Consider the following 23282-nt stretch of genomic DNA (forward strand, 5'->3'; position numbering starts at 1 on the left):
AGGAACAAGATAAGAATCACTGATCTTGTATAGAATACATATAGAAGTATCCCAGTGTCAATAATATATTAATACTATTCAACATTGTCCTAAATGTATTAGACAATGCAATAAGAGAATGAAAAGTAATGTCTAAATTATAAAAAAAAGAAGATACAAATTTGTGATTATTTGTGCATAATACATCAAAACCCCAAGAGAATCAAATAAATTATCAGAAGTGATAAGAAAATTCATCAAGGGGGCCAGATAAAAGATAATAGAAAAATCAATAAACTTCAGAAACACCACTAATCTGTTAGGGACTGTGTTTGTACGTAACCAAAAATCTGAGTAAACAGTGTCTTATAAATATTAGTGGTTTATTTCTCTTCACGAAACAAAATTCTCCTCATGAATATCAAAGCTAAGGTCTGATATTCTCTTGATCTTTTTTTCAAGGCTATAGCTCCAACCATGACATCTATTTTCTACACAGGAAAAAAGGATGAAGGAAAGGGAAAGGCAGTACCAGAGGAGTCTGCTCTCTTTTATAAAAGAGCTTCTCTGGAAGCCCTACCTGCTTGCATTTCATTAGCCAAAAAAGTGTCACATGGGTATTTGATGCAAGGAAAGCTGGGAAATGAAGTTTAGTTGGCATACTGCTGCCACAAACAAAAGGGAGGTTCTGAGTACATGAACTCATCTGCCACATGCCAGTAACAACAAGTAGGAAGTATATAGGAAAATAATCCCGTTAAACATAGCCACACAAAAAAAACCCTACAAATTCTTAGTAATAAACCTAATTAGAAATATACAAGACATTCATGAAAAAAACCACACTAGGGTCTTAAGAAATGCTGAGTGAAATAAGTCAGGCCAAAAAGGACAAGAACAATATGATTTCACTTATATGTCGGATCAAAACAGCAAACAAACAAAAAACCTCATAGATGCAGACACCAGAATAGTGGTTAGCAGAAAAGGAAGGTGCAGGGAGGATGAAGAGGATGAACTATGTGAAACACCATACGAGGTGACGGAAGGAGACTTGGCTTCAAGTGGTGCGCACACAATAGAATATACAGATGTCTTGTTATCAGTTGTACTCCTGAAATTTACATGTTATTAACCAATGTTACACCCATAAATTTAATAAATTTTAAAAACGAAAAAAAATGTTGTAAGAACATCTTTTAAAAAGACTTGGAACAAATAGAAAAAATATATCATACTTGTGGATTGAAAGACTCACTATTATAAAAGTATCAACTCCATTTAACTAATTCAATTTAATCAAAATCAAAATCCCAACAGGATTTTCCACATAATCTGATGCCAAATTTCATACAGTAGTGTGTAAGAATTGTCAAGACAACTTTGAAATAAATGAATAATTGGGGGAAATCTGCCCTGCCCGATCAGATATCAAAATATGTGCTATTGGCACCAAAAAATGGTACAAAATATGGAATCCAAAAACAGATTACATTCTCTTTCTCTCTCTCTCAAGCATACACACACTGATCTAGATTACAAATATCAGTATTTTCTTTAAAAACATTAGTTTGAAATTATAGAACAGATTGTCTGGTGCCGCTCAGTGGTTGAGCATCAACCCATGAACCAGGAATTGCTGGGCCATAAGGTGGTTTCAATTTTTTATTTTTTTTTTTAGGAAATGCCATACTGTTTTCCACAGTGGCTGCACCAATCTGCATCCCCACCAACAGTGCACAACGGTTTCCTTTTCTCCACATCCTCGCCAACGCTTATCATTTGTAGATTCATTATTATTATTATTATTGTTATTATTTTAATGTATTTTTATTGATTTCAAAGAGAAAAGGAGAAAGAGGTAGAGACATCAATGATGAGAGAGAATCATTGATTGGCTGCCTCCTGCACACCCCACACTGGAGATCAAGCCCACAACCCAGGCATGTGCCCTTGAACGGAACTGAATCCAGTGCCTTTCAGTCCACAGTCTGACACTCTATCCACTGAGCCAAACCAGCTAGGGCTATTATTATTATTTTTTAATCCTCACTCAAGGATATGTTTTTTTTATTGATTTTAGAGAGAGAGGACGGGGGGGGGGGGGGGGGGGTAGAGGGGGAGGGGAGAGAGAAATCAATGTGAGAGAGAAACATCTATTGGTTGCTTCCAGCATGTGCCCCAATCAGGAATCGAACCTGCAACCTGGGTATATGCCCTGACCGGGAATCAAACCCGCAACCTTTAGGTGTATGGAATGATGCTCCAATCAACTGACCCGCACCAGCCAGGGCACATGCCCCGGTTGTGGGCTCAGTACCTAGTAGGAGGCATGCAGGGAGGCAGCCGATCTATGTTTCTATCTCTCTATCCCTCTTCCTTCCTCTCTCTTTAAATATCAATAAAGACATATGTGTTTGTTTGTTTTTTATTTTAAAGAGAAAGGGAGGATATTGTTATATTTATTATACCAATTATTTTTTCTGATATATCTCCTTGGGCAAGGAAAACAAAAAAAAAAGTGAACAAATGGGACTACATCAGATTAACAACTTTTTGCACAGCAAAGGAAACCATCAACAAAATGAAAAGACAAATCACTGAATGGGAGAACATATTTACCAATGATACATCTGATCAGTGGTTAATATCCAAACTTTATAAAAGCTCAAACAACTCAAAACAAACAACAAAAAACCCCCCAAACAATCCAATTAAAAAATGGGCAAAGAACTAGAATATACACTTCTCCAAAGAGGACATACAGATGGCCAATAGACATATGAAAAGATGCTCAATGTTACTAATTATCAGAGAAATGCAGATTAAAACCACAATGAGAGATCACCTCACACCTGTTAGAAAGGTTATCATCAAGAAATCCACAAATGGCCCTGGCTGGTGTGGGTCAGTGGTTTGGAGCATCATCCCATACTCCTAAAGGTTGCGGTTTTGATTCCTGCTCAGTGCACACAACCAGGTTGCGGGTTTGATCCCTGACAATGTTTCACTCTCACATTGATTTCTCTCTCTCTCCCTGCCACCTTTCCTCTCTCTCTAAAATCAATAAAAAACATATCCTTGGATGAGGATTAAAAATAATAATAATGAATCCACAAATGATAAGTGTTGGCGAGGATGTAGAGGAAAGAAAACCCTTGTGTACTGTTGGTGGAGATGCAGACTGGTGGAGCCACTGTGGAAAACAGTATGGCATTTCCTAAAAAAATTAAAAATTGAACCACGTTATGCCCCAGCGATTCCACTTCTGGGACTATATCCAAAGAAACCCCAAACACTAACTTGAAAGAATATATGTACCCCTATGTGCATTGCAGTGTTATTTACAATAGCCAAAATTTGGAAGCAGCCCAAGTGCCCATCAGTAGATGAGCTGTGGTACATTTACACATTGGAATACTACCCAGCTGTAAAAAAAAAACAAAACAAAAACAAAAAACAAAAAACAAAAAAAAAGCAACCAGCAAAAACGAAGGAAATCTTACCTTTCGCCACAGCCTGGATGTATCTAAAGGGTATTATGCCAAGTGAAATAAGCCAGTCAGAGAAAAAAATAGTACCATATGATTTCACTTATATGTGGAATCTAATGAACACAATATACAAACTAAATAGAAACAGACTCATAAGATAGAGAGAATAGTCTGACAGTTGCCAAGAGGTTTGTGGGGCTGGGTGGCTGGATGAAATAGGTGAAGGGAGTAAGCAAAAACATACACACACACAAAACACAACAACCCATGGACAAAAACAACAGTATGGAGATTACCAGAGGGAAGGGGGTTGCGGGCAGGTGGAAGAGCGTAAACGGTGGATAAATGGTGACAGAAGGAGACTAGATTTTGGATTGTGAGTACAAATTATGTATTGCAGAATCGAACACTGGAAACCTATATAATTTTATTGACCAATGTAACACCAATAAAGTCAATAAAAAAGATTTTAATTTTAAAAAATTATGTTATAATTTGTTTAAAGAATAGGGTATAAATTACATTAGTGTTATATTCATTTTAAAAGCAGATAAGACCTATATATTCTATATATATGTGTACTGTATGACCCTATTTATATGTCTATGTATTATTTTATTATTGCATATTGGCATTATAGACATTTTTCTCCTTGCTTATTTTTTCTACACCAAATAAATATTATTTTCTAATGAAATAATAATTTTTTCCATGTTGAGTAGGTAGGCACTGACCCATGGTGAAAACTCAGTGTAGAATTTCCTCTCACACTGGCTCTGCTGCCCAAGTTGAGACTCCAAGGATGAGCCTGGGCAGTGATCCAAGGGAATGAGTTGGGGGGGGTCCCTGTGGTAGCAAATAAGGAAAAGTGGTTGGGGCCCGGACAGCAATTGTCGCTGAGTGATCATTGAGTTACCGTAGGCATGCATGGAAGAATTTGCCAAAACGAATATAGCTCTTAGGAACTTACTTTGAGGCCCCACCAGGCACTGTCGAAGATTACCTTCCCAGCATACTAGAAAGTCTTCTTTGCCGGCAGAGAGGCCCCTGTAAAATTATTTATAGGAGATTGGTTCGCATACTCAAAACGATATGAATACTTCTAATTATATCCAAACATGCCAAATGTCAGTACAAATTATGCTGAGGGTTCATGCTGCCAAATGTCTTGCCCTAACAAAGAGAAGATAGCTGCGGCATCAGCACATTAGTTCCTATATAAGCACAACAGATCCCACTGCTTTATCTCCAAGAACCCAGAGGTAAGTGATGGGGGTCTTGGGGCTTGAAGGATCCCGGGGGGTACAAGGAGCTTGCCACATGATCCATCTCTGAGCATGAAACTCTTCCTCCCAACTTTGACTTTTATTTTCATAGAGCTAAGCTTTAGACCAGAGAAATTTTAATTCTGTAACTACTTTACTAGCATTTCAGAGCTTAGAAAATTTTAAAAACAAAATTATTGTTTTACAGTGTTAGACACTTCTGAACCTGCATTTTCATCTGGAACTCCAGAGGTAAGACTCAGCTTTATTCATTTATTGATGACATAGGAAGTTATTCTAAATGTAGATGAGAATGGCTCTTAATTAAACACCATTTCTACGTTTTTACAATTATGTTAGATGGTGCTTCCAAGTGAGTGGCTGCATATAAATGCTAGCAAGTCATATTTTCAGAACATCTTATTCTCAGAGACTACCTTCATTTGAGTTCCAGGATTAAAGGACCATTTAGGCCAGAATGAACTGTGACAGTGAATTCTCAGCTGCACTTAGATCTGTCCAGGGGCAATGGTCTATTCCATGCCAACCTCCTTCTACTGCCAAGTGTTGAACAATTAAACATTTTACCAAGATTTCTTAGGCACCCGAAAAAATTTTTACCTAAAAATTTAACAAACAAACATCTTGTTAAAACCACAATATTTCAGCTACTTTCTAATAATTCACTGCTATTGGTTTTTAGAAAGATTTATTATTGGTCATTAAAAAGTCACAAGTATTACACCCACACAGTGCTAAATACAGTACCTAAATTGGAAGAGCTCCCTAGCCCTTCCTCAAGTAATGTTCACCTGAAAGTAAAGGAAGATTCGATCTATTTAGCATACCAATGTTGCCTGGCCTGTCTCTCAATCACAGGACAACGGCTTACATGCGTGGGGTGAACTCTTAATTTTTGTCTTTTTTCTTTTTCTGGATGGAAAAAAAGAAGCTGTGGAATTTATATGGAAAGAAGGGGCCTTCTTCATGCTGGAGCTTTCATTTCTAACAATTGAAATCTCTCATGCCAAAAAAGTGTCAAAGAGACTTTGGAGTTAAGGCAATGTTAAGTCTCTTGGTAACAAACCAAATGACAACAAACCCAGAGTACTGAGAATTTATTATGAGGTTCTTTTAACAACCCACTGAGAGATATAACCCCAAATATTAACATAAAGTAGATGTTAAAAATAATTATTTGGCTTATGAGTTTTTTAAAAAACGGCCAACTATAAAGGCAAGGATGTTTTTGACAGTTTTGAACACATTAATCTTCATTTCACAAGACAAACTTTCCTTCCGAATTCTATGATTTCCCTAGCATATGGCAGATGAAAGCATGCAGGGAAAAAAGAAAGGATTAAAAAGTGACAGTTGTTTTAAAACAATCCACCAACAGGTTTAGCTATAGATATTGTTCCAGTTTAGAGATTAAAATGATGCAAGGATTCCGTTCTCACTCAATTGTAGATACCCAATCCCCAAGGATCAAGTCACATACACTCTGGGAAGGCAATTTTCAAGTCCTAAAAATGAAGACTCAAATGACAATCTCATTCCACACCGGTCCTGTGTTAGAGTTTCTGTCTAAGAACACTGATAACCACAGTTTGAAAGAATAGTTACAGCCTAGGCAATAGAGGCTCAGCATTTCTTTCATTTCAAATCCTAACTCAGATTTTATGCCGTCTGGTTCCTGTTTTCCTGCTGTCCCATTTCTTCCCCAGGGCAGAATCCCCTGCTAAATAAATCGCAGCCATGAGTTCGGACGCTGAGATGGCTGTTTTTGGTGAAGCCGCTCCCTATCTTCGAAAATCAGAAAAGGAGCGGATTGAGGCCCAAAACAAGCCCTTTGATGCTAAAACATCAGTCTTTGTCGTGGAGCCCAAGGAAGCCTACGTGAAGAGCGTCATACAAAGCAAGGATGGAGGGAAAGTAACTGTAAAGACAGAAAGTGGAGCAGTAAGTAAAAACCTGGAGAAAAACTTCTGTTTTATTTCTCTATCTCCTCCATTCGAGTTGAGGCCTTACTGAGTAGGAATCTCTAAGCCTATGGCCAATACAAGCATCCTTGTAGTTCATTTGAGAACATCATATTTGAAAGCAAAAGAAATTCTCAGCAGTAACCTCATTTCCTGCCTTCCCAACTCCCCACACAACTTGAACCCACTAGTATGGACCTCTAGCGTTTCCCTTCAATTCCCCAATCCCCACATTTGGAAGAATAAACACTAACTTCTCCTATCAAACTAAGTATTGTTTACTAAGTTAAATAATGTATTAATATTTCCATTACTGCCCCCCCCCATAGAAATTACTTGTAATGAATGGCAAGGAAAAATTTTTTTAAAAAAATGCAGCCTATTAGAATAAGAGTGAAAGGACATAACCTGGTAACCTGGGAGGGGGAATGTGGTAGGAAAAAAATATTTTTTAAAAGTTCATCATAGGGAACAAATTTTCTTAGCATCAAACTCTGAAACGAGTATCTTTTCATTTCAGACTTGCAGTGTCTGCAAGTGTAGGTTATAACCAAAACAGATAAACACAAACCCTACCTCCAATCATTAATACAAACTGGTCTCTTACTTTACTTGCCAGACTCTAACTGTCAGGGAAGACCAAGTCTTCCCTATGAACCCTCCGAAATATGACAAGATCGAGGACATGGCCATGATGACCCATCTGCATGAGCCTGGAGTGCTGTACAACCTCAAAGAGCGCTATGCAGCCTGGATGATCTATGTGAGCGCCCTTCTAATCTGTTTATTGTTTATCTCTGCGAGTAAAAACACGACTCACATGCTGCATTTTCTGCTTTTCTCAGACCTACTCGGGCCTCTTCTGTGTCACTGTCAACCCTTACAAGTGGCTGCCGGTGTATAACCCCGAGGTGGTGGCTGCCTACCGAGGCAAAAAGCGCCAGGAGGCCCCGCCCCACATCTTCTCCATCTCTGACAACGCCTATCAGTTCATGCTGACTGGTGAGTGGGTGATTCATCTGTTTACAGAAATGTGGCGACAGAATTTTAAACAACAAACGAACAGATTTTTCTGGGCCTTGATTATAATAGTACACTGCAGCCACAAGGGGCATCACTGTTTTCAAAGAACGTTCAGAGCCATAATGACGTATGTTCTTCCCAGCAGCCAGCCATCTCCACTTTACAGATGAATGAAGGGAAGGAAGCTCACTGGGTTCACTGATCTGCCCAGCTCAGCCAGCTAGGCCCTGGAAGCCTAGTTGAAACAATTAACAGAACTCTGTAAACATGTTTGCTTTCCCTATTTTTTTACTTTCTGATTTGGACAGAAAAATGTTCCAATAGATTCTTTTTAAATATCCACATCCAGAGCGATCAAGGAAAATAGCAGCTATAGCTGAAACGCTTTGTGAATTCTTATCTTTATCTTTAAACAGCACAGCTAATATTGCCAGCTGTAGGGGTAAAAAAGGGTGAAAACTAGAGCTATCACTATCTTCCCAAAGATTTTGATGCATTTTCCTATTAGAATAAAAAAATTAAAACTGCTCTTTCTTTGAAAATATATTTTTTTAAATATATTTTATTGATTTTTTACAGAGAGGAAGGGAGAGGGATAGAGAGTCAGAAACATCGATGAGAGAGAAACATCGACCAGCTGCCTCCTGCACATCTCCCACTGGGGATGTGCCCGCAACCCAGGTACATGCCCTTGACCGGAATCGAACCCAGGACCCTTCAGTCCACAGGCCAACGCTCTATCCACTGAGCCAAACCGGTTTCGGCAATATTTTTTAAATGATTTCAAAATTGGTTATTCCTGTCTTATCAAAGTACAAACAAAAACCTTTGATATGAATTATAGGCCCAAATACAGCATTAAAATCTTTCATCTTCACACAGCAAATTTTTTGCCTTTGGAAATGTTCTAAATCCCTGCATTTCCTGTTGGTCCATGGGATTTGAGTGACTGCGAGGGTTTTGTTCTATTCTGTTGTGTTTGTTTGGTTGCACTTGTTTTTAAATTGTCCTTTTAAGGAGAAGAGAGAAGAGAAAGGAATTAAATGGGAATCTTCCCTTACAAACTGGCCAGCAGTTCTATAAGGATTTCATGCCAGTAAACTGTTCTGTGGTTGTCCACAGAAGCGAACTGCCTTTCAGAATTTATGCACATGCTGGCTTATTTCAGACTTCTAATACTCAGCAGCTTCACTAACACTGCCACCCCTGTTACCAAGGTCCCCCCAAGCTTTGGAACTGCTCCAAATTCAAGATTACTTGTGGTTTCCAAACATGATTTACGTATAAAATCATGCAAAACTGTGGCGTTGGACCTGGTGATGTTATTTTAGCATTGCCAAGACACTAGAACATTGTTTTCTTATCTAGGCTCCCACTGGGTGTGATAATGATCTTTCATGATTTTTCTTCCACTGGAAAAAAAATCAATCTGAAAATGTTCCAAAATCTGTATATACTTCCCTGGACTGAACTTTAAAGTTCTCTAAAATCTGTATCTACATCTAAACAATATCTATATTTGTATCCATTTCTCTGAATAGATTTTTAGATTTGAGAATTCTCTAAAATCTATGATCTATCGTTTTAAAATTAGAGTTTTAACATATCATGAGATTGGTACAAATCAACTTATCAATCATATTAACTAGTGACAATTTTTGTTTTTAATATTTAAAAATGAATGTGACATAAAAAGAATAAAAGTAAATGATAATGGTTTTTATAAAGCATTTTGGAATCCTTCAGCAGAGGAATTCTCTTAAATCCTGAGGATTTTTATAGTAGCAGCATCTGCCATAAACTTGATATGCCCATATGTCCCAGATACTATCATTAGTCTATATCAGGAGTGGGCAACCTTTTTGTGAGTGCATGCCAAAACCAGCAAAATCTCTGACTCAAAATTCTTCTTTGTGCCAACCCTAATTTTTTGAGAACATGTTACGCCTACTTGATATCTCTTAAGGTGTACGTATGTGAAGAACCTTGAAGAAATAATAAAATTCATTCTAGCGACAAAAACACAATATTTGATGATGAAAAATACATTTATTTTTTAATGTATACATGTACACTGATAGTCTGACAGAAAACTTTATGACTCCGTTTGATATTATCAGTGGGACTTTTGCTGCTGCATCACTGATGACAGAGATTTTACATCAGGTTTATATTTCGTGACCTTCAGAGATATGCACGAGCTACTACTTTCATCCGTCAGGCTACTCCTATTATGAGACTTAACAAAATTCATCACTGAGAACAAAGATTCACAAGCATATGTGGATGAAACCAAAACACTGGTCGGATCTAGGAAGGCAGGGAGAGTTAAGGCAGAGACATAGAAATTGCTCTTCCCCTCTCTCATCAATCCATGTCTATGGTCTTTAAGATAACTTGTTATGTAAAATTATTTATTTATCTAAGATGCACCTACACTGAATTTATCTGAAAAATAAAAAAGTTGATATTAAGAAAAAAATTGTAAATGGAAGATTATAAGTGAGGGTTTTGCGTGCCAGCAAAAGTTACTGGCGTGCCATGTTTGGCACGCGTGCCAGGGGTTGCCCACCTCTGGTCTATATCTTTCTCTCCAAAAGACTGAATGAATCCATTGGATAAGTGGTGGATAACTAGCCAGACAAAATTTGGGAATGCATAAACTCATATGAAAGCATACACAGGATATCTTTTCCTAGATTGGGGGGAAAGAGGGATTTCCCCCCCTTTTATGTGAGATAACTAGTTATTAGTGACCTGAGAATAATTTTGGAATAATTTCTACTAATATCAGCTCTTAAACTAGCTGTACTGATCTGAGATTGTGCTTATTTGTAATAAAAGTGAAGTGAATCTCTAAAACAATGCCTTCCAAAAAAGGTAAATGAACACAAACACAATTCCAGAACCCTTCCTTATTTAATATTACCAGCAGTCGAAGTAATGATATCAAGAACTGAGAGAGGGACAGGTAGCAGAAAAAATATATAAACTAGAAGTTAGGCCTGACTATCTTTGTCCTTAGCAAGCTATGTATTTATTTAAAAAGTCACTTATTCCATTCTGGGTCTCAGCTTCTTTATCTGTTAAACTTCAAAATTCTATGATTCTTACTGAAGTATTTACATATGAAATTATATGATCCCTGGGGTTTTCTCTAAAACAATCTAGTGAGATATGGCCGGGGGGGAAGGGGTATGGATTATATAAAATTGACCAAATGTCTGGCCAGTGTGGCTCAGTGGTTTAGCATCAATCCATGAACCAGGAGGTCAGTTCTATCCCCAGTAGGGGTCATGCAGGAGGCAGCTCATCAATGATTCTTTCTCATCATTGATATTTCTATCGCTTCCTCTCCCCTTCCTCTCTTTGAAATCAATAAAAACATTTTAAATAAAATGACCAAATGATAATAATTGTTGAAGCTATATAATGGGTATAAGGGGGTGCTTTATTGTCTCTACTTTTGTATATGTTTGAAATTTCCCATAATATAAGTTTTAAAAATTAATAAAATACAAAAAGAAATAGATGATTATTAGCCTGTCTTTTTCACAAATTTTTCTCCAAGTGGCAAGTACTATAATGGAGGCTAAAAAAAACACACACACAAAAATTATAGGCAACATCTTCAAAAGGTGAAAAATGACAAGCTGTATTTGATCTGAACTGATTAAAAAATATTCATATTGACTGGGCTTGATTTCTCTTTCACAGATCGCGAGAACCAGTCCATCCTGATCACGTATGTGATATTTTTAATCTTCTCTGGTTTGTGGTGATTATCTTAGATGTTAATAATGTGAGCTGTAGTTCTGATGTCTTCTCTGGTTTCTATTTGACAGTGGAGAATCTGGTGCAGGGAAGACTGTGAACACCAAGCGTGTCATCCAGTACTTTGCAACAATTGCAGTTACTGGGGAGAAGAAGAAGGAGGAAGCTACTTCTGGCAAAATGAAGGTGAGTCCAATACCACAGTCAGAATCAAGACTGTCGGGGCTCTCAGGAAGTGGGGAGCCTCAGATGTGAGCACTGCGCTTGCCTTTGCAGGGGACACTGGAAGATCAAATCATCAGTGCCAACCCCCTGCTGGAGGCCTTTGGCAATGCCAAGACAGTGAGGAATGACAACTCTTCTCGCTTTGTAAGTGTCTTGGTCACAGAGGGGTCTTCTCTGCCCTTAAGTGCCAGAGTAGCCATCTGAATTATCATTTCAACTGCATCACTGTGTGCTTCAACTTTTTAATACTAAATCATCTTTCTCTTTTCAAGGGTAAATTCATTAGAATCCACTTCGGTACTACAGGGAAGCTGGCTTCTGCTGATATTGAAACATGTGAGTAGCAAGACCATTGAAAATCAAGAGAGAGAGAAGTGATTTCATTAACAGGGGTATTTTGCAACAGTTGGTACGCACTGAGACTGCTGCCAGTGTTGCCCTTGAGCCAATGCCAGGCTTATTCATGATCCACTGTGTGCTCCATTTACCTCAATCTCAGACTGATAGTTCTATAGCACATTCTGGAATTGCTGCCTCAGAAGCAACTATGAAATTTTTTTCCAGGACAAACATTAGAGCTATTTATGGGTTCTTAAAAGTTACCTATAGGTTTACAATATATCTCTGTGATTTGCTCTTGATTTGAGCTTTGGTAAGTGTTTCCACGGAAGCCCCTGACCACAGAGTCTGAGGTGATCTAAGGAAGGGATGCTAAGGATCAATTATAATACAGAGGCCACAGATCCCCAGAGGGAAAGTTTGTTTTTGCTAGAGCAGCTATGCTTCAGTCTCTGCTCTTAAATGGTAAGAACCTTGGGCAGCTCCCATATGTATTTGAAATTCATATATGTATCACCAAAAGGATCGATCACCAAACAGAAATCTCAAGAGAGCCTGTATAATGTCCCCAATTGTATAGAGACACTGAGATTAATTTACTATCTCGGGAGCATTTATATTTTCTTCTAATTCAATGTCTAATGTCATTTCTTTCCAGATCTTCTAGAAAAGTCCAGAGTTACTTTCCAGCTAAAGGCAGAAAGAAGTTACCATATTTTTTATCAGATTACTTCCAATAAGAAGCCAGATCTGATTGGTAAGAAAGATCTTAAATTCATAGATGAAATTTAATTTTCTTTATTAACAACTTCTTATGTGAAATGTATCTCCTGAATTCTATGTGCCCAGAAATGCTCCTGATCACCACGAACCCATATGACTATGCCTTTGTCAGTCAAGGGGAGATCACAGTCCCCAGCATTGATGACCAAGAAGAGCTGATGGCCACGGATGTAAGTCAGTCTGTCTCTCTCTCTCTGTCTCTGTCTCTCTCTCTCTCTCTCTCTCTCTCTCTCTCTCACACCCACACACACACACTTTTTAAAAAACCTATTATGAATGGGGATGACAATAGCAAACTCACTGTAGCTATGGTTACTTTAGGATACAGTATAAACTCTCCTAAATGTTCATCTCTTCTGCCCTCATCTTTATCCTCTCATTTCTCCTGGTAGAGTGCCATTGACATCCTGGGCTTTACTCCTGAAGAGAAAGTGTCCATCTATAAGCTCACAGGGGCAGTAATGCATTATGGGAACATGAAATTCAAGCAAAAGCAGCGTGAGGAGCAAGCTGAGCCAGACGGCACTGAAGGTATAAAATGAAGCTCCATCTGGGTTCAAATTAGAGAAAATGGCAAGAAAAAAAGCTTATTCTAAACTCAAATCTTCTTAGTCAGACTTCTGAAGGGCACACACACATTTATACATTGCATGCTTTCCTCACCCCTGTTCCTTCCTCACATCTCCGTATCGCCATCATTTCTATCCAGCCCAAATAAGTTAAAATGAACCCTAAGAAAATCACAATGGGGGTGGGGGGGGGGAGACGGAAAGATTATTAGAAAGAGAATGAGATGTAATAGTGCTCCTGGTTTGCCTTGGCAATGGCGGGTAGGTATAGAAGATAACTTGACCTTGTGGTCTCTTTCAGCACTAGCTAGATAAACCTGGTAGCTGGTAATACAGGATCTAACCAGACACAGCTGAGGGTGAAGGATGTTCCTAGACATCTGCGTGCGTGTATGTTGACTATATATTAACCTGTAGACAGTCCAGGCAGAAAACAAGATACAAAGAAACTGAGAAAGAAAAACCATGTACTCCATGCACAGAAAGAACATGGAACATATAAGACCTACCACCAAAGCTGGTTATCTGCTCCTTGAAGCCCTTCCTGACCTCCTAGCTTGGCATTCTCTCTCCATCTCCTAAGCTTTTCAGCAATTACTTTTGTACCTGACCTGTGGCATTTACAGTATAGTCATTGACAGAATTTTAGAGACTCTGTAGTGAAATTTATTTCCCACATTTTCAGATAAAGAAACTGACCCAATGAGATGAAATTGGGAGGAGCAAAACTAAGATAAGGATCCAAATATTCTTTTGCCCATCCCTAACGGGATATTAAGATGTATTTATCTTATCCCTCCAACTACACCTAATGTGTCTTAAGAGAAGAGACTGTAGCTTGTACCTTACATAAAATACTTCCATTAACACTGAACATACGTTTATTGTGGGTGAGTTTCTCAAAAGCTGCTTGCAATAAATTACAAAAGACCAGTATAACTGATTGATCACTTATTAGCAAGCACATTCTCTAATGTACAGAGAGCCTCATCTGACCTTCTATAGCAGCGGTTCTCAACCTGTGGGTTGCGACCCCTTTGGCGGTCGAACGACCCTTTCACAGGGGTCGCCTAAGACCATCCTGCATATCAGATAGTTACATTATGATTCATAACAGTAGCAACATTACAGTTATGAAGTAGCAACGAAAATAATTTTATGGTTGGGTCACAACATGAGGAACTGTATTTAAAGGGCCAGAAGGTTGAGAACCACTGTTCTATAGAATTATTTAAAGGTTTTACTTAAATAATAAAGAAAATGGATTGGAGAAAAATAGAAAGATTGGATTAAAGAGAGTATCTGCCATTACACAACATTTCTCTAATTGCATCTCTGAAGTTGCTGACAAGGCGGCCTATCTCCAGAATCTGAACTCTGCTGACCTGCTCAAAGCCCTCTGCTACCCCAGGGTCAAGGTCGGCAATGAGTATGTCACCAAAGGCCAGACTGTACAGCAGGTAAGTGCACGACCCCAAAGAATCATACACATTCCAGGTCTTTGAATAATGCCAGCAAACATTACTCCTTTAATAATGCCTTTAACATCATCAAAAACATTACTCTGTCCATGAAGGTGTACAACTCAGTGGGTGCTCTGGCCAAAGCCGTCTACGAGAAGATGTTCCTGTGGATGGTCACCCGCATCAACCAGCAGCTGGACACCAAGCAGCCCAGGCAGTACTTCATTGGGGTCTTGGACATCGCTGGCTTTGAGATCTTTGATGTGAGTTATCTTCATTTCAATAAAAAGTGGGAAGAAGGTAACTTAGACTTTGATCTATATACTACGTATTATCATTACTTATTTGCATTTGTAGTTTCTGCACTGCTTTCTCTAACACTGCTCCTAGAGTTACCTCCAAAATATCTAAGAGGTAACAGAATGTAGTAATAATGATAACTAACATTCATTGAGAAAGTGTATTTCTGGCACTTATACTAAGACTACCTCATTTAACCTTCAAAACAACTCACCAAGGAGTAATTAATATTACTGCAAATAACATGTGGAGAATGGAGATCAGGAAAATCAAAACACATGCTAAAGATCCTCCAGCCACATAAGGCAAAACCAGGACAGGAACCCAGCTCTGAAGCATTTGGTCATCAAGGCATCGCCCATCAATGAGAAAGGGCCTACAGGTAGAGGCAAGTTCATGTGACACATACCATTTCCCCCTGGGGCATCAGCTTCACTGTCTATAAAATGAAGATGTAAATTGTAACAAAGATTCAGATCTTCAATTACTATACCATATCAGGTCCCTACTTTCACAGACCTGACAAGGAGGATTTGCTAAATTTTTTATATGAAAAGAACAGAAATTAGATAAGCTTTCCTTAATAATGTGACACTCAAAAGTGAAAATGTGAGCTTTATCTTGAATTGGAGAATGAGGGTGGTAAAAGAAGTGAAGTTTTTCTAATACATTACTTTCATCCTTAAATCTGAATCATAACTCATAGAATCATGGTTGTACTTTTAATGAATAATATTGCCCATGAAATCTTAGAGGTAGAAGGCAGTAGATTCTATCAGAATTCTTGCTGTATGACTGATATGTATGTTTTTAACTAATGTTCAGAATTCATGGAAAAGGTTCATGTCAAAAATAATCATTTTTCCCTGGGATTTTTGAAGAACCAACAATTCGTTTAATTTTTATTTCATTAATATCTTCTACATGTTTTTCAATAAAATAAAATATTTTTTCAATAATAAATTTTACTGCGATAAAATCAATTTAATGTTGAAAATTTTGTTTTGTGCAGTATAACAGCCTGGAACAGCTGTGCATCAACTTCACCAACGAGAAACTGCAACAGTTTTTCAACCACCACATGTTCGTGCTGGAGCAGGAGGAGTACAAGAAGGAAGGCATCGAGTGGACGTTCATTGACTTTGGGATGGACCTGGCTGCCTGCATTGAGCTCATTGAGAAGGTCTGTTTGATTTCTAAAGGCTGAACTGTAAGGATAGCTTTTCCAAGTATATTAAGCAACTCTAAAAGGCATTACATTAATCTTAAATTGTAATACAAATTAGAAAATTACTATTTAGAAATAACTTTTTCTTTTCAACTTTTACGTACGAGGGACCACAGTGCTTTAGTTTCATTTTGTCCAACCAGTTTTTCTTCTAACACTGATCCAAATCTAATTTTAAGGCAGCACTGAAGACTTTATTGATATGGTCTGCTTCACTAGAGGAACTGCCTCATTAGTTCTAAATCCATCTCCATGATGATCCAATAAAAATAAGTCTTTTTCCTAAATTAAAATTAATGCACAAGCAACACAGCTAGAGCTCATATGAAAGTTAATCTGTTTGGAAGTCAAGAAATCAAAGTGCTTATGCTTTTTCATAATCTATCTTTAAGGAGATTAAATACACAAAATGTCTTACATAAGGTTTGGTTTATTTATAGTATTTAATTATTGCATATAAAGTAACCATCATTCTAGGTACTTTTCATAGCAAAATGAAACTTTGTCAATAGGTTAATTCATTCAATAGGAAACAAGTATAATCAGTATAGAACCTTTTAACAGTTCACCCCCCATGCTGTGCTGACATTTGGAGTTTGGGTCCAGCTCTTCTTTTAGTAAAAATCATGCTGTGCAAAAAGGAAAAGAATTAAAAAAATGAGGGTAGTATAAGGAATCTCTGGGACAACCTCAAGTGTATCAACATTTGCATCATGAGGGTGCCACAAGGAGAACAGAGAGAGAGAGTAAAAAATTGAAAGCCTTTGTGAAAAACTAATGATGGAAAACTTTCCTAACCTGTTGAATGAAATACACAGACAAGTCCAGAAAGCATAGAGAGTCCCAAACAAGTTGAATCTAAAGAGGCCCATACCAAGATACATCATAATTAAAATGCAAAAGGTTAAAGACAAGGAAAGAATCTTAAAAGCAGAAAGAGAAAAGTAGTTAGTTACCTACAAGGGAACTCTGATAAGACTGTCAGCAGAAACTTTGCAGGCCAGAAGAGAATAGCAAGAAATATTCAAACTGGCCCTGGCCAGTGTTTCTCAGTTAGTTGAAGCATCATATAGTACACCAAAAGGTTGTTGGTTCCATTCCCAGTCGGGGCACATACCTAGGTTTTGGGTTTGTGGGCTTTTTGTTTTGTTTTGTTTTCATATATTTTTATTGATTTCAGAGAGAGGAAGGGGGAGTGAGAGAGGGACAGAAGCATCAATAATGAGAATCCTTCATCAGCTGCCTCCTGCATGCCCCCTAATGGGGACCAAGCCCACAATCTGAGCATGTGCCCTGACAGGGAATCAAACCATGATTTTGGGGTTCATAGGTCAACACTCAAACCCCTGAGCCACACCAGTTGGGCTAGATTTCAGGTTTGATTTCCAGTCAGGGCTTGTTTGGGAGGCAATTGGTCAATGATTCTCACATCAATGTTTCTCTCTCTCATGTTCTGTCTCCCTTCCTCTCTCTAAGATCAATAAAAACATATCCTTGAGTGAGGATTTTTTAAATAACATTAAAAAATACATAAACAGTCAAACTGAGAAAAGCAAGGACCTACAACCAAGATCACTCTATCCAACAAAGCTATCATTTAGAATTGAAGGACATATAAAGAGCTTCCCAGACAAGAAAAAGCTAAGGAGTACATCTCCACCAAACTAGTATAACATGAAATGTTAAAGGCTCTTCTTTAAGAAGAAGAAAAGAGATAAAAATATGAATAATAAATGGAAGAAAATACATATCTATCATTAATTGAATCTAAAAAACAAAATAAATGAACAGGCAGCACAGAAACAGACTCAAGAGACAGAGAACATTTTGACAGTTGCCAGATGGAAAGTGGGATTGGGGGATGGGTGAAAAGATTAAGGGATTAAGAAGTACAAATTGATTGTTATAGAATAGTCATGAGATATAAAGTACAGCATAGAGAATATTGTCAATAATATTGTAACAACTATGTATGGTGTCAGATGGGTACTAGATTTATTGGGATGGTCACTCAGTAAACTATATAATGTCTAATCACTGGGTTGTACACCTGAAACTAATATAACATTGTATGTCAACTGTAAAAAAATTTAAAGTGAAAAAAAATGATACTGTGGACTGAATGTGAAAAAAAGGGTGGAAAGGTCATTCTAGCGATAACAAAAGGACTTCAGCTATGACTCTGTTTTACTTTATAAATATAATTAATTGGGAAATGATCATAAGTTGATCAAAAGATACAGCCACTGTATCTTTTGAAAGAAGATAGGTTGACACCAATGTCTACTCTTCTGAATTCAGCCACTAGGCATCTTCTCCATCCTGGAAGAGGAGTGCATGTTCCCCAAGGCCACAGACGCCTCCTTCAAGAACAAGCTGTATGACCAGCACCTGGGCAAGTCTGCCAACTTCCAGAAGCCCAAGGTTGTCAAAGGCAAGGCTGAGGCCCACTTTTCTCTGATCCACTACGCGGGCACCGTGGACTACAACATTGCCGGCTGGCTTGACAAGAACAAGGACCCCCTGAATGAGACCGTGGTCGGGCTGTACCAGAAGTCTTCAATGAAGACTCTGGCCAGTCTCTTTTCCACATATGCTGGTACAGAAGCAGGTACTTTCTGTGCTCTTAATCTAACTTCAACCCATTCCCACAGCATGTTCACGTACCATTCCAACCTCTAATTGATGGGTTTTCTTTTTACCTCAGACACTGGTGCAAAGAAAGGTGCTAAGAAGAAAGGCTCTTCTTTCCAGACTGTCTCAGCTCTTTTTAGGGTAAAGTACAAATTTAATTCAGAACACCTATTGGATTTCTATGAATTAACATAATTATAGGATTCAGAATAAACTAGGAGGGGATGGAATGTTAATAAAAATCACCTCAAACATTCACTCTTGTCAGGGTATAGCCAAAGCAATACTTTTGAAGGGTCGGAGCTTTACCCATTGTATTCAGGAATGCCAAAAAGCCCTTAGAAACATCCTTCCACCAAAACACCTGTTTGTAGATTTAGTTTTTTGTAATAGATGAAAATAACCTAAAGCCAAGCCTAGAGATTTAGATGGATGATTAAATTAGAAACTGTCTCTTGATATTAACACTTGGAGTGCGGGTGAATTTCCCACCAAAATATAAGATGGCTCTGTCTTTTGGTTTTGTTCCATCCACCAAAAGGGTGGATTACAAACAAATATTTGGTAATACGCAGTTACAATCGGCCCGAGTTTACACGTTTCCCGCACTCCACCGCAAATCTATATGAACCGAGTTAAAGACGGCTCCCGCGGAGTATGCGCAATTCACTCGAGCCGACTTAACTCGTTTCCCGCACTCCAAGTTTAAAATAACAATAATAATTTTACTATAGATAATGTGACTTCTTACGTGGCTGGAAAACAGACTCTTCTAAAGGGAATTGAATTAAATGTCTGGTCTAATGGCTACTTTGTTAGAATTCTTTTATAACTAAAATACAGATCTAACTATGACCTAAACAGGAATACTGCCCTATTCTTTTTCTTTCTCAATACCAATCTGCATTATCTCACACAATAAACTATTGTTTCATCAACTTATCCTTGTACATGTTTTCAAGATTAGAAACGCATTCCTTTTATTTTCTAACTAGAGGTCTGGTGCACAAATTCGTGCATGGGTGGGGTCCAGCCAGCCCCGCCCCCCCCTCCCCCCCCCCCAGCCCTGATCAGGGCCAGGCTAGCTGGGGGAAGGAGCCTAGGAGGTTGGCCGACTGGCCCCACCCCCGATCAGGCCAGATGGCCGGCCGCAGTGTGCGTCATAGCGATCGGTCTTTGGTTGTTCTGATAGCTCCAATCACTTGGCTTTTATATATAGTTTAATGAGATGGGGAGAGGGCAACTCTGCCTTCTCTCAAAGAATATACATAAGAAATACTGAGAAATGTTTACATGTGAATTTTCTATGGTTGAGTAAAACACCATCATCTATCATAAGCAATTACTCTATTTTTGGAATAACTTCTCCGCTACACTCCAGACTGTGGGTCATTTTCAGTATGGTACCTAAGATCCACCCACACAAGGTTATATAGTCTCATGATTTTAGACCCTCAAAGAAAATACAAAAAAAAAAAAAAAGATGTTACACATTCCAGGGAATAATAAACTCAAGGAAAAAATGGCAAAAGTTGGAACAATTGCTAACCTAGGTTGCCACTATAAACCACTATTATGAAATTTTTAGCCCTGAGAGAGAAGAAAGAGATCTTAGAGGTACTCTCAATTATTTCCAGATAGACAAAAAAGACGTTGTAGAATCAAGCAGCTCATTAGTGTCAGAGCAAAGCCATATTCTTTTGTCTTGATTCCCAGTTGAGAACACTTCCTGTGCATCAAGACTACTGAATTTTCAGTTTGTTTATAGGATAGGTCCTAAGTGTCAGAAATTAATATCTTGGAGAGTTACATTTATTCCCAGTATTTTGGCGTTTTGGTTATTTATTTATTTATTTATTTTTAATATATTTTATTGATTTTTTTACAGAGAGGAAGGGAGAGAGATAGATAGTTAGAAACATCGATGGGAGAGAAACATCGATCAGCTGCCTCCTGCACATCTGCCTCCTGCACATCTCCCACGGGGGATGTGCCCGCAACCCAGGTACATGCCCTTGACCGGAATCGAACCCGGGACCTTTCAGTCCGCAGGCCAACGCTCTATCCACTGAGCCAAACCGGTTTTGGCAACGTTTTGGTTATTTAGCAGACTAGAATTTTGATGTCTTTAAAATACAGAGCAAAGGGGATATATGTGACACTTTCAACAATAAAGATTTTAAAAATAAACAAAATACAGAGCAATTGAAGCCTCACAGACTTATACCTAATAGGTAAGAGAGTACATAGATTAGTTCCATATAATTACAAAACAGAAATCTGAAATAGAACTTTCTCATCAAGTCTCTTCTATCTGGTTTTCTAGGAAAATTTAAATAAATTGATGACCAATCTGAGGAGTACACACCCTCACTTTGTACGGTGTATCATTCCCAATGAAACCAAAACTCCTGGTAAGATACAAGAGCATGAAATAATCAAACAGGCACAACTTCAAAAATTCAGTGCCCAGTATTAAGTACTCTGATATCCTTTTAGGGGCCATGGAGCATGAACTTGTCCTGCACCAGCTGAGGTGCAATGGTGTGCTGGAAGGCATCAGAATCTGCAGGAAGGGATTCCCAAGCAGAATCTTATATGGGGACTTTAAACAAAGGCCAGTCTCTCTTTGTTGTATTTCACTGAATGCCATGAATATGTACTCATTTAATTATTGTCCTCTGTTCACTGTATTTCATGTATCCTGCTTAGTAAATATTATAAAATTAAGAAGCCAAATAAGATAGTCTTGGGGTGGGAGGACAGAATAACAAGTTAGAAGAGGTGACGTCTCTTAAAAATAGGAATGGGACATGCATTAGACAGTGGAAAAATTATATTGTTTCACTATCTAAATTTAAAGGACAGCTGGATTTTCTAATATTTTTTTACTCTTTCTCTGAGATTTTTATTGATGTTTCTTTTTGGTGTAACTTGATTTTCACATATGATCACACCTTTCTTTCTTTGATTGAACAGATACAAAGTTTTAAATGCAAGTGCTATCCCAGACGGACAGTTCATTGACAGCAAGAAGGCTTCTGAGAAACTTCTAGGGTCCATTGACATTGATCACACCCAATATAAATTTGGACATACAAAGGTATAGCTGTTATTTATTTACACCTGATCCAAGTACCTTCTGCCATCTCTGTGTTTCCTGTCCTATGGGGGATGCTGTGTGACTCTCCCTTTTTCTTCAAAGGTTTTCTTCAAAGCTGGCCTTCTGGGTCTTCTGGAAGAAATGAGAGATGACAAACTGGCCCAGATTATAACAAGAACTCAAGCCGTCTGTAGGGGATTCCTAATGAGAGTAGAATATCAGAAGATGTTACAAAGGAGGTAACTATGCTGACTATCAGAACTGTAAGGTCCCTTCGGGACTATCAATCAGCCTTCATCACTCATTAACTTCCATTTTGTGGCTATGTGCTTTTCACCCAGTTCACCCCTACAACTCATCAGCTTTTGCTGATCCTCTCACACTTGGATTCCCTCCAAAACTTCTCTTCTCCCTCCAATTTGTCCCTTCCCATCCATCTCACATACAACTGCAGGACTAATTTGCAGTAAGCACTATTTTCATCATGTCACATTTCAGTTTGGGTTTCCCCGTGGTCTGCGACATCAAATCCAAGTTACCTTGCATGGCTGTCAAGCCCTCTATTCCCCACCTCATCTATCATTTCCAACCACACAGCCTTTCCAGCCAGCCTAAACAATCTGCTTATCTCCTATTTCCAGGTTTGCATAAGCCCTCTCTCCTCATCCTAATTTATCTACTTATGAATTCAAAACTTCCATTACTCCTTTCTCTAATTAACCTCACCCAGTTGTATCTACACGGCAATACTGCATTCCCTGTCCTCACACACATTTTGCATTCATTTTGTTCCTTAAGTACTTATTTAGGTCTGCATTATGTGTTCCCAAGTTATTTACATGTGTCTGTCTACATTATGATTTGTGTCATAGTATCTGCCTTCTCAAAGTTATGGTTCTTATAAATTGGACCTATAAAAATAGAGTTTCCATTTCAGGAAGCTTGAGAAAACATACTCATTGCTACAGGGCAGTCAAATCTTGTAAGTCTATTGCTACAGTTTGCAGAAAGGGCATCTTTTATTACTATTTTACAATTTTATTTAAATAAAAGAAATTTTGGAGCTCAATTTGTGCTAAATGCCCTAAAGATATTAAAAATATAATGAGCAAGTAACAAAG

General features: G+C 38.2%; 1 protein-coding gene across 1 annotated transcript in view; it reads left to right on the forward strand.

The window, feature by feature from the left end:
- The first annotated feature begins 6496 nt into the window (after nucleotides 1–6496).
- Nucleotides 6497–23282, forward strand: part of LOC138994806 (myosin-8) — a 32377-nt gene continuing 15591 nt past the window's right edge. The window contains exons 1-19 of the mRNA XM_070394984.1: nucleotides 6497–6700; nucleotides 7340–7483; nucleotides 7566–7722; nucleotides 11461–11488; nucleotides 11589–11703; nucleotides 11794–11886; nucleotides 12015–12078; nucleotides 12740–12838; nucleotides 12931–13034; nucleotides 13257–13395; nucleotides 14775–14893; nucleotides 15010–15159; nucleotides 16209–16379; nucleotides 18726–19035; nucleotides 19132–19199; nucleotides 21385–21472; nucleotides 21558–21675; nucleotides 22038–22161; nucleotides 22264–22400. Coding sequence (XP_070251085.1) covers nucleotides 6497–6700; nucleotides 7340–7483; nucleotides 7566–7722; nucleotides 11461–11488; nucleotides 11589–11703; nucleotides 11794–11886; nucleotides 12015–12078; nucleotides 12740–12838; nucleotides 12931–13034; nucleotides 13257–13395; nucleotides 14775–14893; nucleotides 15010–15159; nucleotides 16209–16379; nucleotides 18726–19035; nucleotides 19132–19199; nucleotides 21385–21472; nucleotides 21558–21675; nucleotides 22038–22161; nucleotides 22264–22400 — 2432 coding nt within the window. The remainder of the gene's footprint in view (nucleotides 6701–7339; nucleotides 7484–7565; nucleotides 7723–11460; nucleotides 11489–11588; nucleotides 11704–11793; nucleotides 11887–12014; nucleotides 12079–12739; nucleotides 12839–12930; nucleotides 13035–13256; nucleotides 13396–14774; nucleotides 14894–15009; nucleotides 15160–16208; nucleotides 16380–18725; nucleotides 19036–19131; nucleotides 19200–21384; nucleotides 21473–21557; nucleotides 21676–22037; nucleotides 22162–22263; nucleotides 22401–23282) is intronic.

This window comes from Myotis yumanensis, unplaced genomic scaffold (assembly GCF_028538775.1).
Source record: "Myotis yumanensis isolate MYYU_CA2020_CCGP unplaced genomic scaffold, mMyoYum1.0.hap1 SCAF_16, whole genome shotgun sequence".
NCBI classification, from domain to species: domain Eukaryota; kingdom Metazoa; phylum Chordata; class Mammalia; order Chiroptera; family Vespertilionidae; genus Myotis; species Myotis yumanensis.